The sequence below is a fragment of the Seriola aureovittata genome, chromosome 10 (genome assembly GCF_021018895.1).
Source record: "Seriola aureovittata isolate HTS-2021-v1 ecotype China chromosome 10, ASM2101889v1, whole genome shotgun sequence".
Classification (NCBI taxonomy): Eukaryota; Metazoa; Chordata; class Actinopteri; order Carangiformes; family Carangidae; genus Seriola; species Seriola aureovittata.
The window spans coordinates 12,275,989-12,291,092 of record NC_079373.1 but is presented as its reverse complement, the minus strand read 5'-3'; the positions used below and the strand labels follow the sequence as shown (position 1 = coordinate 12,291,092).

The 15,104-nt window shown below is 38.4% G+C and overlaps 1 protein-coding gene across 1 annotated transcript; it reads left to right on the top strand.

Moving 5' to 3' along the window:
* The first annotated feature begins 70 nt into the window (after positions 1-70).
* Positions 71-10,248, top strand: ca12 (carbonic anhydrase XII). The gene is made up of 9 exons (XM_056386305.1): positions 71-263; positions 662-682; positions 3,444-3,623; positions 4,704-4,846; positions 7,117-7,212; positions 7,291-7,354; positions 7,682-7,839; positions 8,017-8,143; positions 8,818-10,248. The coding sequence occupies exons 1-9, from the start codon at positions 200-202 to the stop codon at positions 9,480-9,482; spliced, it is 1,518 nt and encodes a 505-aa protein (XP_056242280.1). The 5' UTR covers positions 71-199; the 3' UTR covers positions 9,483-10,248.
* Positions 10,249-15,104: the final 4,856 nt, after the last annotated feature.

Genomic DNA, 15,104 nt, shown 5'->3' with positions numbered 1-15,104 from the left:
TTGAGCTGTCACTCTCCGGTGACCAGATGACTCTGGAGGCTGGTTTTGTTGTTGCTCTGACGTCAGTGCAAGCTACAATGAAGCTGACAACATGAGTATAAAAGCTCGTTTGAAGGCTCGCGCTCTGGTGCTCCAAGCTCCTGCTCTGCCACCGGGTTAACGTCAGGCTGCCGCACGAGCGTGGGCTGAGGAGACCAAGATGCACTTTCCGAGCTTCACATCCGCCGTTTTACTACAGCTGGCTTTCTGCGCTGTACTGCATGGTAAGGTCGTTCATGAATGCATAAAGTAGCCTGTTAAAAAACTTTTCATGCACTTTTAGATTTGTGTTAAGTAGACAGAAGAAGAAGAAAATGGTTTAAAGCAAGCTATTTGGGCTGTCTAGCACTATAGGTCTTGAGCAGAAGGGATGCTTCATGGCAGGTGTCTCCATCCACCTGCACATGCTCTTTCTGAGGCATGAGGGTGACATGAAAAGTGACCATTTTTCTCTGAGACTAAAACTTTGAATGTTTGTTCCAGATGTATTGCTTTCAATTAATTTTATTTTATGGATAAAATTGTAAAATATTGCATTGCATCCTGTTGCATATGTGCACTTGCATGTCTGATTATTATATTTTTAATATGCAGTGGGACCATTTTTTTCCGTCTGTTTCAGGTGCGAAATGGACATACAGTGGTAAGTCTGATCATTTTTTCATAAGAGACAAATATGGATAGAAATGTGCACCTTTGGTGCATTTGCAATCCCACTCCATGTGCACTTGTATGCCTTGGTCATTCACAGTGCTATTCTACCCTTAAACCAGCGTTAACTAATTGAGTGTTAGAATTCAATTGGCTGCAATTCTCTGATAGGCAATAACTGAGTCAGAGAAGATGTTGTTGTTATGCCCCACACAGCAGTGCTTTGAGCTGGCAATACAAAATAATAAAACAGAAGTGATAACACCGTCAAATGCATTGCTCTCTGATCAAAAGGAAAAAAACCCTCTGTGGCCTCTCTTTGACCCCCAAACAAACCTAGTGCTGACCACCCTCCTGTCACCTCATGTAATTGTAGAGTTCATTACAGACTAGTCACAACAGTTCGTAAGTGGCTGACTGCCTTTGCCTCATGCCTTAAGCTCTATATGCAGGGTTTTTCTTGAACCATGACTCTCTCTTACATAAACTGCGCTCAGAGCATGACCTCTTGTCATTGTGTCATTGCTACTCAAAAGTCTGTGGCATTCAGGGACTGAATGTTAAAACCAAGACAGGTGCAGCAAATCAACTTAATATCATTATTCTTCCAATTTTTTTTGACTAATAATTTTGACTACTACAGTCATTGGGGACAAACTTAGTGTCCTCTTTTTAAAATAACTTTATAGCGTGCAAATTCTCTTACACAGACACATCAGGGATGAATAAAAAAAGAGTTATTTTCTCTGCACAGTAATTTATGGTCAAATGGTTATAGTTAGAGGAAACTATACTTGCTTAATTCAGACCTCTGACACAGCCTGATCCACTCTGTTTTTATTATAGCGGTGGCTTGGCCTTAATGGGTGCCCTTTGTAGATACACAGTTGTTCATCTCCTACCTGTGCACATTTAGAAAATAGGAACAACACCTTAACAAACAATGGGAAATTGGAAAAATGTCTAATTTATCAGTGACAGTACAAAGTACAGTACTGTGCTGGTCAAAGCCATGTAAACATAAACACTTGGATCCTTCCAAAAATGCTTAGAATACAAGAATAAATACAACAATCATATCATCACAAACCTTAATGATAACACATTAAATTAATTACAAATTAAATTGGAAATGTATGTGATGACTACTGAGGAAAATAATTGATGTAGTAATACATATGTGAGTATACATGTATATACTGTATATATAAAACTTCTGGCCTCCTCATAAGTGCAGTGTAGTGGATTTCATCCTCACTTACAGTCAAACACTGCAGAGGCCGTATAGTAGTAGTAGTAGTCAGTAGTCTGCAGGGCTGGTAGCACTTTCTGTTGACGGGGGCACAGCTGAGTCATACGATTTATCTCCACCTCAACACTCCACCCTCTGGCAAAGGACAAACACTGAACCTTAACGTGGAAGTAGAAAAAAGTGAAGTTGTTGATGACTGTTGTAGTTTTGTCAACCTGCTCTACCATTGATTTTATCTTCAGTGGTTTACTTTGCAGAAAACCTAGTATAAATCTTCTCATTTAACATTGCCTTTACGTAGAAAAGGCCCCATATTTAAGAAATTACCCAGTCATGTATGTTCTACCAAGGACTGCCAAGGGGCCACTGAAGGCCATTATTAAAGGGCAGGCTGGGTCTAATTAAAACTTTCTTTCTTATTATAGGGAGTGTTTGCCTCGATTGAACTATGACTTTTGCTTCAAACAAGTATTCAGTGATTTCACAGCTTCACTTGATGCCTTTTGGCATGTCTTGTACAATCAATCCACTGGGAACTGACAATGGGGTTGGGGGCAGGCTTCATGCTGCATCATTCATATTTAACCACGGTCTGCTGGCATATGGTGAATGGTGGGTTTTAGATTAATTCTGGACAGATAATGAATTAGTTGTAAATGTGCAGAAGGGATGAGAGCACTGGTACACTCAGGGTCTTTCATGCCTTTTTCTACTTCACTACAGTTATGTTATTTCAGATTTGATAGGATCCATTCATTGCAAACTATTATCCTCACTGTATACTAAGCATCATGTTTGAAAAGCTCAGTATGGATGATTGCACTTCAGTCAACACACTGAATGAAAACATCAGAAATGAAGAGCTGCTTGATTTTCTTGTCAATCAATTTAGTATCACCATTTTCTTCTCTACTGAAGTATTTCAAAGCCCTTTTGCCTCATCGCCTTCACACTGAGAGACACCCTCACGCAGCTGAGGTCACTGAGTAAACTGCATGACTTGATTTGCAAATGTGGCCATTTTCACTGTCCTGTGCTTTATAGAAACCTCTCATTTGGAGAGAGACAGTGTTCTCACTGGCTCTCCCCGCAAACAACAGCCTGGTTCTCACTCTCACTGCTTTAGAAAGGGCCAAGAGCGGAGCCACGGGCCTCTCCCATGCCGCCTTGGACATAGATAATAATACTTCACTTTGATTGCAGATAAAATGTTTGGTAAGCCAGGACAAGCCCTGATCCTCTTTGCAGCCATCCCCTATTCAGTTTCACTCTGAGGCACGTACATTTGCTCATTTGCCCTTTAGAATAGAACAGTTTAACATTTGTTGAGGACATGCAACGTCTCCCAAGAACAGATGAAACGAAACACACTTTTTGGATGACTTAGACTATATGAAATACCACTGTGCAGTATATTAAAATTGTGAAAATTTTGCTATATCATGTTGAAATCAAAGGTGTTTTATGATTATGATTATGATCTACATTGATGTTGTTGCAGGGCCAGAGGGAGAGCACCACTGGTCTAAGAATTATCCATATTGTGGTGGAACTTTCCAGTCTCCAATAGACATCAAGTCAGAGCTGCTGAGGTTCGACCCGACTTTGCGTCCGATTGAGATTCAGAACTACAACCTGTCACCCAATGAGCAGCTCACTCTTGGGAATAATGGACATTCTGGTGAGTGTAAATCATCAGTGTTGTCCACAAAACATGTTATTATGTACAATACTTTAAATATAACTTTAACCACATTTTATCTCAGGTAACAAAACTGTGTATCAAACGAAGCAAATATTTAAGAACGGTATGTTTTGTTTGGCTCGGGATCTACGTTCTTTAAATCAAAGTGATGCACTAGTCAACGTATTCATTAGAGATGGCCCCACATAAACTTGGAGGAGTCTGTTCTTGCCGTAGAGGTCATCCCTAACGAAAATGATAGGAGTATCTTCTTTCTACCTCTGCCACAGCAATTTTCCATAATCACTCTCTTATTATCTTAACTGTCCTTTTACCCAAAGAAAGGGCTCCATGTTTAGTCTGGGAAAATATGAGCTTGGATTAGTCATCTGCTCTGCAACTACTGGGTCTGATGCATCTTAACAAAAGAGCCACGCTTCAGTTTAATGTTTGATATCTATTTATAACATGGTCATAAATTTAATCTTGAAATACAGCAATTAGAACATAGATAAGTATGCCACTGTGCCGCATAAAAAGAAAGAAACTATTTCAGTCAGAGAAAAGTAAACTAAAACGTCTGTTGCACAACTGGTTAGATTACTTGCATGTTAATTTAAGTGCAATGTAGAAATTGCTATATATGAGGGATTTCAGTGTCAGCCAGTGTATAGCATAACGTACATGTAATGTCTGCCCTGTGTTAGTGATTGTTATGATATCTGTTTACGTAAACTGCTTATGTATGCATACCTGATGGGCCCCAACGCCACATCAGTGGCATCATCAGCGTGACGTGTGTCTGAAATAAGCTGACAAACGTTTTCCACTTGTAAACATTCATCATACGCTGACGAACATGTGGAAAGCGCCCTGCGTCACGCCACCATACAGTGACTTAAACATAGCTGCATCGATTTTGCAAAAGTACTTTGACGGCACAGAGCGCGCCACGCTGACTTCCTCGGTGTAGATAAAGGTGAAGTTGATGTTTCTCGATATCCTCATGTCAACTGAAGTAACCCCCCTATCCTGCTCTTTTATGTGTGTTGGGAATCCACTTCTTTTGACCCACAGTGCAAATCTCCCTGCCCTCTAAGATGCACATCTCCAGCCTGCCTCATCATTACACTGCAGCTCAGCTTCATTTCCACTGGGGCTCCTCCAACAGGGCTGCCGGCTCTGAGCACATGGTGAACAGTAAGCAGTATGCAGCAGAGGTAAACAAAACATACATCACTACCTAATACTTCCCTCTACTGATGTAAAAGACAGAGGTGGAAATGAACTAAATACATTTACTCTAGTGCTGCACCTAAGTGCAGTTTCAAGGTATTAGTACTTTCTTTAATAATTCCTTTATTTTGCACCTTTATACATTTTGTACCTTTTATTCCACTACATTTATCAGCCACTTGTAGTTAACATAGTTAATACATGTACTTTGCAGATGAAAATTTACATGTAAAGCAGTTTATACATTGTCATGCATTGTTAGTGAATACACTATCCAACAAAGCATAAAGTTATTAATAAACAACTCCACAAACAAACATCTCCACCTTGATAGTTGATGCATAGTATTACTAATCTATAATATATATATATATATATAAAACACTCTGAATGGTGCCATTTTGCGAGAGTACATTGTGTTGATAATAACATAGCTCAGTCCACTCATCCACTCATAGATCTCTCACTTATTTGCAGCGTCAGACAACAACATCTCCGACCACCAGACAAATGATTTAATACTTCATGACTTAAACGTGTGACATTTGACTGGCGGAGAAATCAGAGCCACTGACGTACTTCAAGACTTGCAGACACTGCTTAAGCTTAAGGAACTCTCCAAAGTTCTGCGTCTGCATATTACTGTTCCAGTTACTCAACACTGTGACAGGCATCCAGTTTTATATCTACTCATTAGACAGTGTCAGAGAATGCTTATAGTGCCTCTTCCATTCCACCGTAACGAACAATTGAATGCTTATGTAAACCTATTCTAATTAAAGACACTTAGAAGTTTTGAACAATAAACAAGCTGTAGGTCTTTAAAATCTCTACTACTGAGATTATAAAGCGTTAAGCTCAAAGTTGTTGTTGTTGTTGTTGTTGTTTTTATAACTCATCCCTTTACCAAGCAAATTAGCATGTTTTGTCACTTGGTTGCTCACATTAAAAGGAAAAGACATCATCTCAGTCAGCCTCAGACAGCGTGCCTTATTTTTGAAGGGTTTAAAGGGATTAGAGTGCCAGACTATTATATGCTTTGGTTTTCAACCACCTCTGGTAAGGAGTGGCTGTCTGTGTTGTATAATGTGTCAAGCCCTGTAAGCAGTTTTCACACACTAGTTTGCTTTTTTTACATCGGTGCTTTAAGTAAAGCAGAAGATTTGACTGTAACATCTGAAAGCATCTAAGAGTCTGTTTTATGATATAAACAAAAATAGGAGTCTTTTTTATATAATTTGGTATCGTTTGAATTACAGTGGGTAGAGGCTGTAATGGTTACAACCTGTGTGCTTTTATGTGACCATGTCCCAGCTGCGGCAGAGCCACATATAAGGTGCTGTGGTTTGACCTGAGTTTCTGAGTGGACACATCGGGAGCATGCATCTTTTCAAGTCTCTCCAGACTACAGAACCACAGCTCCTTGATGACATGTTGTTATTGAGGGATGGAATGATGGGAAATTGAACTTTTCCCAAAAATAGTGCAAATGTCTACCTTAATTCCCAAGACGGAACAAAGACTGTAAATACAATTTCGTATTTAATTTCATATTTGACTGGAATGACCTACACGCCTCTGTGTTGCACTGAATAAGCAAAACTGTCACCAAAACAACTGACAGTCTGGTATTTATGTATGTACTGTAATAGGCCACCCAGTGAAATAATAAATATCCAGTGTTTCTCGCTTTCCTTTTGTCATAGACTTTTCACTAATATTACATCCCCTGAATACCGCACGCTATTTCTAATCCAATGAACACTTACGGTGCATGGATGCCATGGTATAAGTAGTGACAACAGTTAGCTGCAAATTTGTTTTTATAAAAAGATCATTTAAAAGAAATCTAAACAGGCCAGATGGTATAAAGGTGTAATCTTTTATCACTCCTGCATGATCCCTGAATCTACACTGCGTGGGGTTCAAATGACAAAAGCGTATACAGAATTAAAAAAATTAGAAAAATACATTAAAGATTTTTTCCCATTATCCATGCAGTCCTGTTGATAGATGAATTTGTAGCTCTGTTCAGATGTCATTTTATTTCTCCTTTTTTGCTTCACATTATATTTTCTACAGAGAAGTTACAGATATATAGTAACATACAACTCAGACTGAGGGACCTCATTTAATAACATATTGGACATATAAAGGAACAAATTATATTTTTCAGCTATCTAACTTTTGACTAATTCTATATTGTTTTGTTTGTTCCACTGGGTCTTGACTTATTTCTCTTTTTTCTTCACAGATGCATGTGGTACACTTCAATTCAGATAAGTACCCCAATATGTCCATGGCCGTAGACAAATCTGATGGCCTGGCAGTGCTGGGTGTCCTGATTGAGGTGAGATACTGCTGACTCTGTCGCACCGACCTGTGAGTATCTGTGGAGCAGAACCATCTAACTATGTTTCCTGCACAGGTTGGTGAGTTCAGTCCTGCCTTTGAACAGTTTCTAAAGTTCATCAATGGGATCAAATACAGAGGTAAGTCTAAAGTGCTTGTTTTCCTTTTTGCAGTTTAGACATAATGAATAATAAATATAAGTCATGAGCATGGGTAGTTCACAATATGAAGCGCAGTGTTCAGGCTTTGTTTGTGACATCTCATCCACCTAAAAAGATTGAAAACTCACTGGAAGGGCTACTGTCAGCTTTTGACACATGTACAGAGAGCTTTGGTTCCTCTCTTTCTGGGGTGAGAATCTCCATGCTCTTCATCACCTCATCCATGTGGCTATTATTGTATTTTATTCTGACATAAACTGTTGTTAAACAGTCACAAGATACTTTTGTTATTTATTTAACCTGCAGATCAGAGAGTGCAGGTGCCCGGCTTCAACATCAGAGCGCTGCTGCCTGCACGTTTGGATGAGTACTATCGCTACGACGGGTCCCTGACAACTCCTCCGTGCTATCCAAGTGTACTGTGGACAGTGTTCAGGAATCATGTGACAATATCTCGCAAACAGGTGCTTCATCAGTTAGAATTATTTTTTTTAAGCAGATTTGATATTAGGATAAATAAGCCACTCAGAAACGAATGCTAATTCTGTTTTTCAGACAGCCTAATATAGTAGGTCCCTCATATTTAAACTTAACTGGTGTGGAAAAATCTCTGTGCTTTTTGTTTTGTTGTGTCTTCACAGTTTCTTGCCCTGGCAACAGCCCTCTACTCCTCCCATGCCCAGGACTCAGCCCCTGTGCCACTGAATGGCAACTACAGGAAACCACAGCTCGCTGACAGCCGAGTTGTCCTGGTATCATTTAAAGAGGGTAAGTATGGCCTTCAAAATGGGATTGCTTTATTGTTGGAGCATGAGTGCAAAGGTCACATAAACGACATAGCCGCTGCACTGCTTGGGGAAACGACGAGGTTTGGATGATGTGTGGGCTTTTTTTTTATTCGCAAAGCACAGGGGGCTGTCATGTGGGCTTTGGCTTGTATGGTTTCACCTGCTTGTGGTTGAGCTTGTATTGATATCATTCTCAATCATCTTCAAATTTGATTGACTTTTATGAGCTTGTTAGAAAGTAGGCCATCTTTTAAGGCGCAACAAATTAACTGTCTCTCTCTCTGACATACTGAGAATGTCTGCAGCCCTTAAATTTGTATTTAAAGGCTTACTTTTATGTGGCTGACTGGCTTACCACACTGTATGGTATTTAGATCCATATAGTGCTGTGTTAATGTGCATGCTTTCTTCATTCCAAAGCTTCCCTCTCAGAGCTATGCTTTTCTAATGGCACATTTGTTTGGACATGGCAGTGTGGAATCTTCTGCTGTTAGCTTTCATGAGCGGCATTTAGCAGGTGATGGCTTGTGCTTTTAGTTTATCGCTACAGGCAGTGCTTTTGCATTCTGGGTGTGAAGGCCCAACGTCGTTCCAAGGAGTATTCCACGAGCTGGGATGTTTAACAAGTTGTGATTGGCTCTGTGTCTGGTGTAGGCAGAGGACTGCATGGTACTCTTTCACTCACATCTCCGCTCACGAGGAAGCGAATCGTTCAGCAGCTGCTGGTTGGCGACCTAGCAGACCTGGCTGATGAAGGACTCTATCAGCTCCTTCCAAGTGGCTCAGAGAAGCTCCATGCTGGCAAGAAGAAAGACCTCAAGAACCACCAGAGTGTGACTCTGTCCAAGTCCAAACAACAGACGCTGAATCCATCCCTGCGGAAGAAGAGCCAGACCAACCGGTCTGTGGGAAAGTTAGGACTGGCTGAAGACGCACTCTGCTACGTCTCGCTGGAGCAGAGAGTTTTCCATCAGCTCAAACAGTCCCACACTGAGAACCAGCTGGTTCACGCTCTCAGAGATGTAGTTTTCCCTGAGCTCAACCTCAAAAGCTACCTGGACTGTAAATCTGATTTAGCCCTCCCCACTATCAGAAATATTCTTCGTGGACGGCCAACAGACGAGGTGCTTGAGTTGGATCGCTCTCTGACAAAAGCCTTGATGAATCAGAAGAAGACTTCCACAGTAATCAAAGTCAAATCAAATCAAAGTGTGCCAATGACAAACTCTGGTAGCCTCTCCCCTGCTACTGTTCCCAGGAAGCCACACAGCCAGGGTTATCCACATCCTTGGCTTCTGCCAATGGAGTGGGAAGACTAGATTCCTGACATAGTTGAGACTCACATTATGTCACTTTCTGTAGCGGACATCATTCGTGTGTCCTATAATGAAAGACTCATTTTCAAGCCACGCCCTGCATTTCTTTGACTTATGTTTCTCACAAACCTATTTAATATTTAAATTATTCTTTCCAGTATGTGCACATAATTATGAGTTCTATCAGAAAACTACTTTAGTATGAGTTCATTTACTGTAGTTATTGTTTTTGCACACTTAACTCATACGCATAACCACTTATCACCAGTGACTGTGCTCAGTACTGTAAGCAGATTCTAAAACGTTAAGCCAATCTGAATATGTTTTCTGATTTTTGTCATGGAAATTTGCAAAAATAAGAAATGGCTTCTTTTTCACAATGGCTTATAGGTGTGTTTGCAAAACGTTGCCTCGCCATACAATGCTTTATAATAAACTTCTTCGAAGCACATATTTTGTGCTTGGAAAACTGTACGCATCAAGCTACATGTAGTACACAAAATATCTGGCAAGGAACATTTATAATGTTATACTGTATGCCAATTTCATTTCTATAGTATGGTAATTGTGAAAGCTAACTAGTAATTTTTGTCTTGCACAAAATAGAGATGCAGCTAAACCAAAAGAATTTGCAAGAGCTTAAGCGCTTTACACAACATCCCTGTCTTTGACAATTTGTACATCTGTTCAAATTGCCATTTCCAATACGTAAGGAAACAGCTACTGTACAATAGATAGGGAACTTTTCAATAAAAGCATTATACCTAAATCACACATGGTAAATTTCTTCTCGACTGCATTTGCACCTTTCACTCTGAACTTATAGAAATGGTATTATTAGAATGTATTTTCTCTGCCAGCTTAGTCTTCTTCAGGGTCACAGAAAGTTGCAGAGCAAAACACAGGGATATAAACACACTATGATATTTAAATTCTATACATTTATCTTCTATATCTATACAGCAGAATATGTAAAACATGTAAGGTTCTGAGCTGCACATTTTTGAACATAAGCATAGACCAGAATAGAAGAAACTGCCTGTGCCTGTCTGAGCCAGGTTTTAATCTACTGGTGTTCATCCATGTCATGGAAGCGAGCTGTGTTGTGTCTTACATTGAAACTGTCCAGGTCCAGGTCGAGACCTTTGGAAACAATGACACACACACCTGCTTTGCCTAGTGATTGGGTCTTATCAGTCATGACTACCAGTGGTGAATGCAACATGGATAATAAATAACAAGCGTTGCTGACCTTGTTGTCTTTGCTACCAGCTGTTGTGCAGTTAAAATTTGCATTATAACGTTACAACTGCCTTTGCTGTTCCTCATTCTTAGTATTTTCTGTAACTAACCAACTGCAGAGTAAACAATCTGCTTCCTGTTTACAACAACACGCGCAATGTACATTAATGATCCTTTGATATGTGTTTTCAGGTGTGTTATTATGGATGGAGATTATTGATGATATCCAGCTAAAACAGTCGTGTGTTTTTAAAACGCTGTTTTAAAATGAAAGCATATTAGTGTGGACATAGCCTGAGCAGTACCACTTCTTCAGGGCAGACTGGACACTACAACGACTCGCTATCAGAAAGTGATGTGACGATCCAGTTGGACAGGCGCTAACTGGTTAGCTTGCTAACTTTAGTAGAAGAAAAGAAGTGATAGAAATTTTGGTTTCCACTGCTAGAGACAGGAATGAAGTTTAAGGCTGGCTATGTTGCGAAACTCACATGCAGCTCCTTTAAATCAACTATCTACGTATATTAAAACATTCTTCTCAACTTCTCAACTAGTTAAGACACAGACATTTACACTAGCTGTGTGTGTGTGTGTGTGTGTGTGTGTGTGTGTGTGTGTTGTGTGTGTGTGTGTGTGCTACGCAGTTGCTATAAAAAACATGATTAGATCCAGGAACGAGATTTTTACTGTTAAATGATGCTAAGAGCTGATTGCCAAACAGCAGGATATTGAGATCAAATGACCTAAAACTTTTCTGCAACACTTTGTTCATTGTGTCTGAGTGAGTCTAAACTGTGAGCTTGTGTCACGAAAAGGCTTGTTTCTCATATAAAAGACTTTGAAGATGATTTAATTTTTTTTTAACTTTTTTTTGTTTTCTTTATCTGTCATGAAAACCCCTTTAAATTTTAACTCTTCTTGTCTTTGAATGGTGTTTCTAGGGTGTCTTTCATTTTCACCTTCTTTTCTCTGTTTTTCTTCACTACTTAGCTGATCCATCTTGGATGAACACTGGTATGTTGCTTTTCTGTGCATTTTCTACATTTACACTTTCCTTTTTGCCATATGTTGTCTTCATCTTCATCTTACACTTGGGCAGCATTGAGGGATCCTCCCTTTGTGAGCCACAAACATCTTGTTTTCTCTTGTGGAATTTTAATAAATAAGCAATTCAGTAGTTAAAATGACCTTTTCTCTGTCTGAATTTAATTCAGTTAACTAGTTAATAAGGGAAAAGAATAATTGCTCCAATATCAAAATCATGGCTTTACATTTATAGGTAATCATTTACCAAACTAAATCATTACTAGAATAAATGTAGAGTATGTTGCATAGAATAGCCTATATGATACACCACTGGTAATTACTTTAGAATGTTACAACATAACAAATATTTATTTTACCATTTAAACTATTAAACTATTGTTTTAATTATAATAAAACACTGTATACAGATATAGAAGCCCACGCACCAAATGAACACATGGAGGAAAACAATCCAGTCATCACATAATCCTTTCTGCCTCTGTTGCCCCCATACTCTGCAGGTCTACTGGTTACCATTGTGGTGGGCTCTGCACTGGGACTTGTTCTCATTGTCTCTTTAATATGCTGTCTATTAAGGCAAAAAAGGTAAGTCAAGGGCAAAAACAACAAAACAAGACCACAGTTATGCTAATTGAAATCATGTTCTGTACATAATACATATAAAAGGTGCTATTCGTTAAGCTTGACCAATCATAGCTGGTCAACTTGATGATTGTCATCATTAACACTTGAGATGAGAGCTTTTAAATTTGATGTTTGATAGATGGCTCACACATTTTTTGAAGATGTCTGAATCTCCCAAAACTGAAGTTGAAAGAGCTGAACTATTTTAGTGGGTAAATTTGGTGTTTTCCATGACTGACTTTAGAGGGTGAGATATATAAAGTTGACAATTGCAGAGGATATTTCAAGAGAATGGCAAACTTAATTGAACCATACATCTAGGGTTTAAAAAAGGAGAGATGGAGTTTACAGGGGTTGCGTCCTCATTAGTTGAGATTTTTGGGAATGTAGACTCACTTGTGCCGCTCTTAGTCATCCATGACAGTGTGACATTTAAATTTTGAGCCCATTTTGTGTAATTGTGGTTTTCTATAAAAGATAAGTGGTACCCTGGAGAATATTTTCTTTGGGTTGCGTTGCTTTGTAATTAGAGATTTTTTATGGTACATAGTTAAGAATACATTTGAGAATTAACTTGAGAAATTAATTTGAGAAAAAAGCTTTTGAAGAAAGTGTAACAGTTACATTGAATCATATATTAACACTCATATAGTGCGTATTTGTGCACAGTTTTTTTTAGGAAGGTGATTTTTAATAAAAAGCCTAGCAGTAAACAGATTATTGAAAATGTTTGGTTCTCTCAGAACTGTTTAACAACTGAGGAAACAAGATGAGACATGCGCTAATTTTTTCAGGTTTTAGTATGGGAGGAACTGAATCCATAGAGGAACATTTGATGATAGTGCTGTGTTGTAACCCTAAATAACTTCTGCCGTCAGGAGGAAACACATGCAAAGAGAATTTAAAAAATGTATAATGTCCATATTATGTAAAACTTCAGTTTATTTGAGAAAATAAGTTGGTTCTGAAATTAAAACTGAAGGAAATGAAAACATTCAAAAACCTTAGTGACTAATAGAAAAAACTGAAAGTATTATGAATATTTTTATAAACATTTAAAATATTGTTTCCTACCAGCATTAAAGCCTGACAAGCAGATCAATCAATAAAGGTTTCCAAAGATGAAATGGCCGTTCATAAAGTTAAGAAAGAATAAAAGAGGAGAAGACGTGCTAACGGATATCACCCTCTTTTATATCTTTATGTTATTGATGCACAATCTGCTTTTGGAGGTGACAGACTGAGTGACAGTCTCATCATAGATGGGTTTTCTCCCTTGAACAGTGTCAAATGTTTCTTGTTTCTTCAAATTTTCCACCTATACTTCTTCACAACCTCCGAAGTAATTATGTTTCCCTACAGCAAATTATCAGCAACAGCAGTTTTCTATTCAAACATGGCTAATGTCTCTGTAAAAATGAACAAGCTGGTTCAATTTAATTTAATTTAAATGTTGAGTTAGGCAGATTAAGAAACTTCAGTTAGAGTTGACCAACTTTAAACTTTAAGTTTAATCAGGAAGTTTTTTTTTTTGTGATACCAACACAGTCATACAAACCTAAATCCTTATTGATAGAAAATAGAAAGTTCCATGAAGCCAACAAATACAGTATGTATTGATTTATTGAGTTGTACAAACATGAAAATAAAAGCATCTTGTTGAATTAACTGATCTTTTTAAGGCAGCAGTTTGCTTATTCAGTATAGTATAGTTCAGGTGCAATGTTAAGTTCACTCAAAAAATGTAACTGCGTAATTTGCCCACAGAGCTTAAGTTTTGTATTTTCTAACAGTACTAGCCTCCATAAAATTAATTCATCAAAAAACATTCAGAATTTTTTTTTATCTGATTTCAAAACTGACAGTGGACTTTTTGGTATGAATCTACTTAGTATTAACACTTCCATGAGGCATAGCTACATATTATGGCAAATGCCACATATTTGACATGTTTCAATAGCCATTAACATTTATCTAATAAAACTGTATGCGAAATAGACTTGGCCTATTGTGCTTTTACTATAGAAGAACAACTATAAATGTACAGAAGTAGAAATTATGAAATATAAAAGCTTACTGCTTAACTTGTAGTGTTGTAATTAAATTGCACGAACTTTTAAGTAGCACATCATCTCTTTACTGAACAAATAACGTACTACAATATTCTATATTTAACATATAGTCTATAATATAACACTTTTAGAACATCTGCATGAAGCATTTTTCTGTGACTTACAGGCCTTTTTCTTGTTATCACAGGCCTTGTGTTGAGTGTTATGACCATGTGATGTGTATGTGGGCATGGTGGTGTGTTTGGTATGCAAAACTGAGTGTGATGTAGTTTTAGGGTAGAATCATTTGTAAAATTCGAGCAGACCAACTGAAGCAGTGATACTGTAGCTGCCGTTAACTTAGTCAGCTTGCCACTACGCTTTGCACTTTACTATATTTGAGTCCCTGAACTTTGCCTGAACAATTGCCACTACTGATGCCCGTGAAAATTTTTGTATTAGCTCTAATGTATACTTAAGTCCTTTGGTATAGTCTTTGATAAGGCAGTAAAGTGTTGAAAAGGCATTAGGAACGTCTTCAGAGTGATGTGCTCCTGCAGTACAACAGCAGCATTGACAGTCTCTTTTGTCAGCAACTCTTTGACTCTTTCTTCCACCCTCCTCTGTAACAATGACAAGGCCAATGTATACTCCTCTGCTC

Coding starts and splice junctions, on each gene's coding strand:
- ca12 (XM_056386305.1), top strand. CDS start 200: ATGCACTTTCCGAGCTTCACATCCGCCGTTTTACTACAGCTGGCTTTC. Junction 683..3,443: donor TGCGAAATGGACATACAGTG/GTAAGTCTGATC, acceptor ATGTTGTTGCAG/GGCCAGAGGGAGAGCACCAC. Junction 8,144..8,817: donor CCTGGTATCATTTAAAGAGG/GTAAGTATGGCC, acceptor TGTCTGGTGTAG/GCAGAGGACTGCATGGTACT.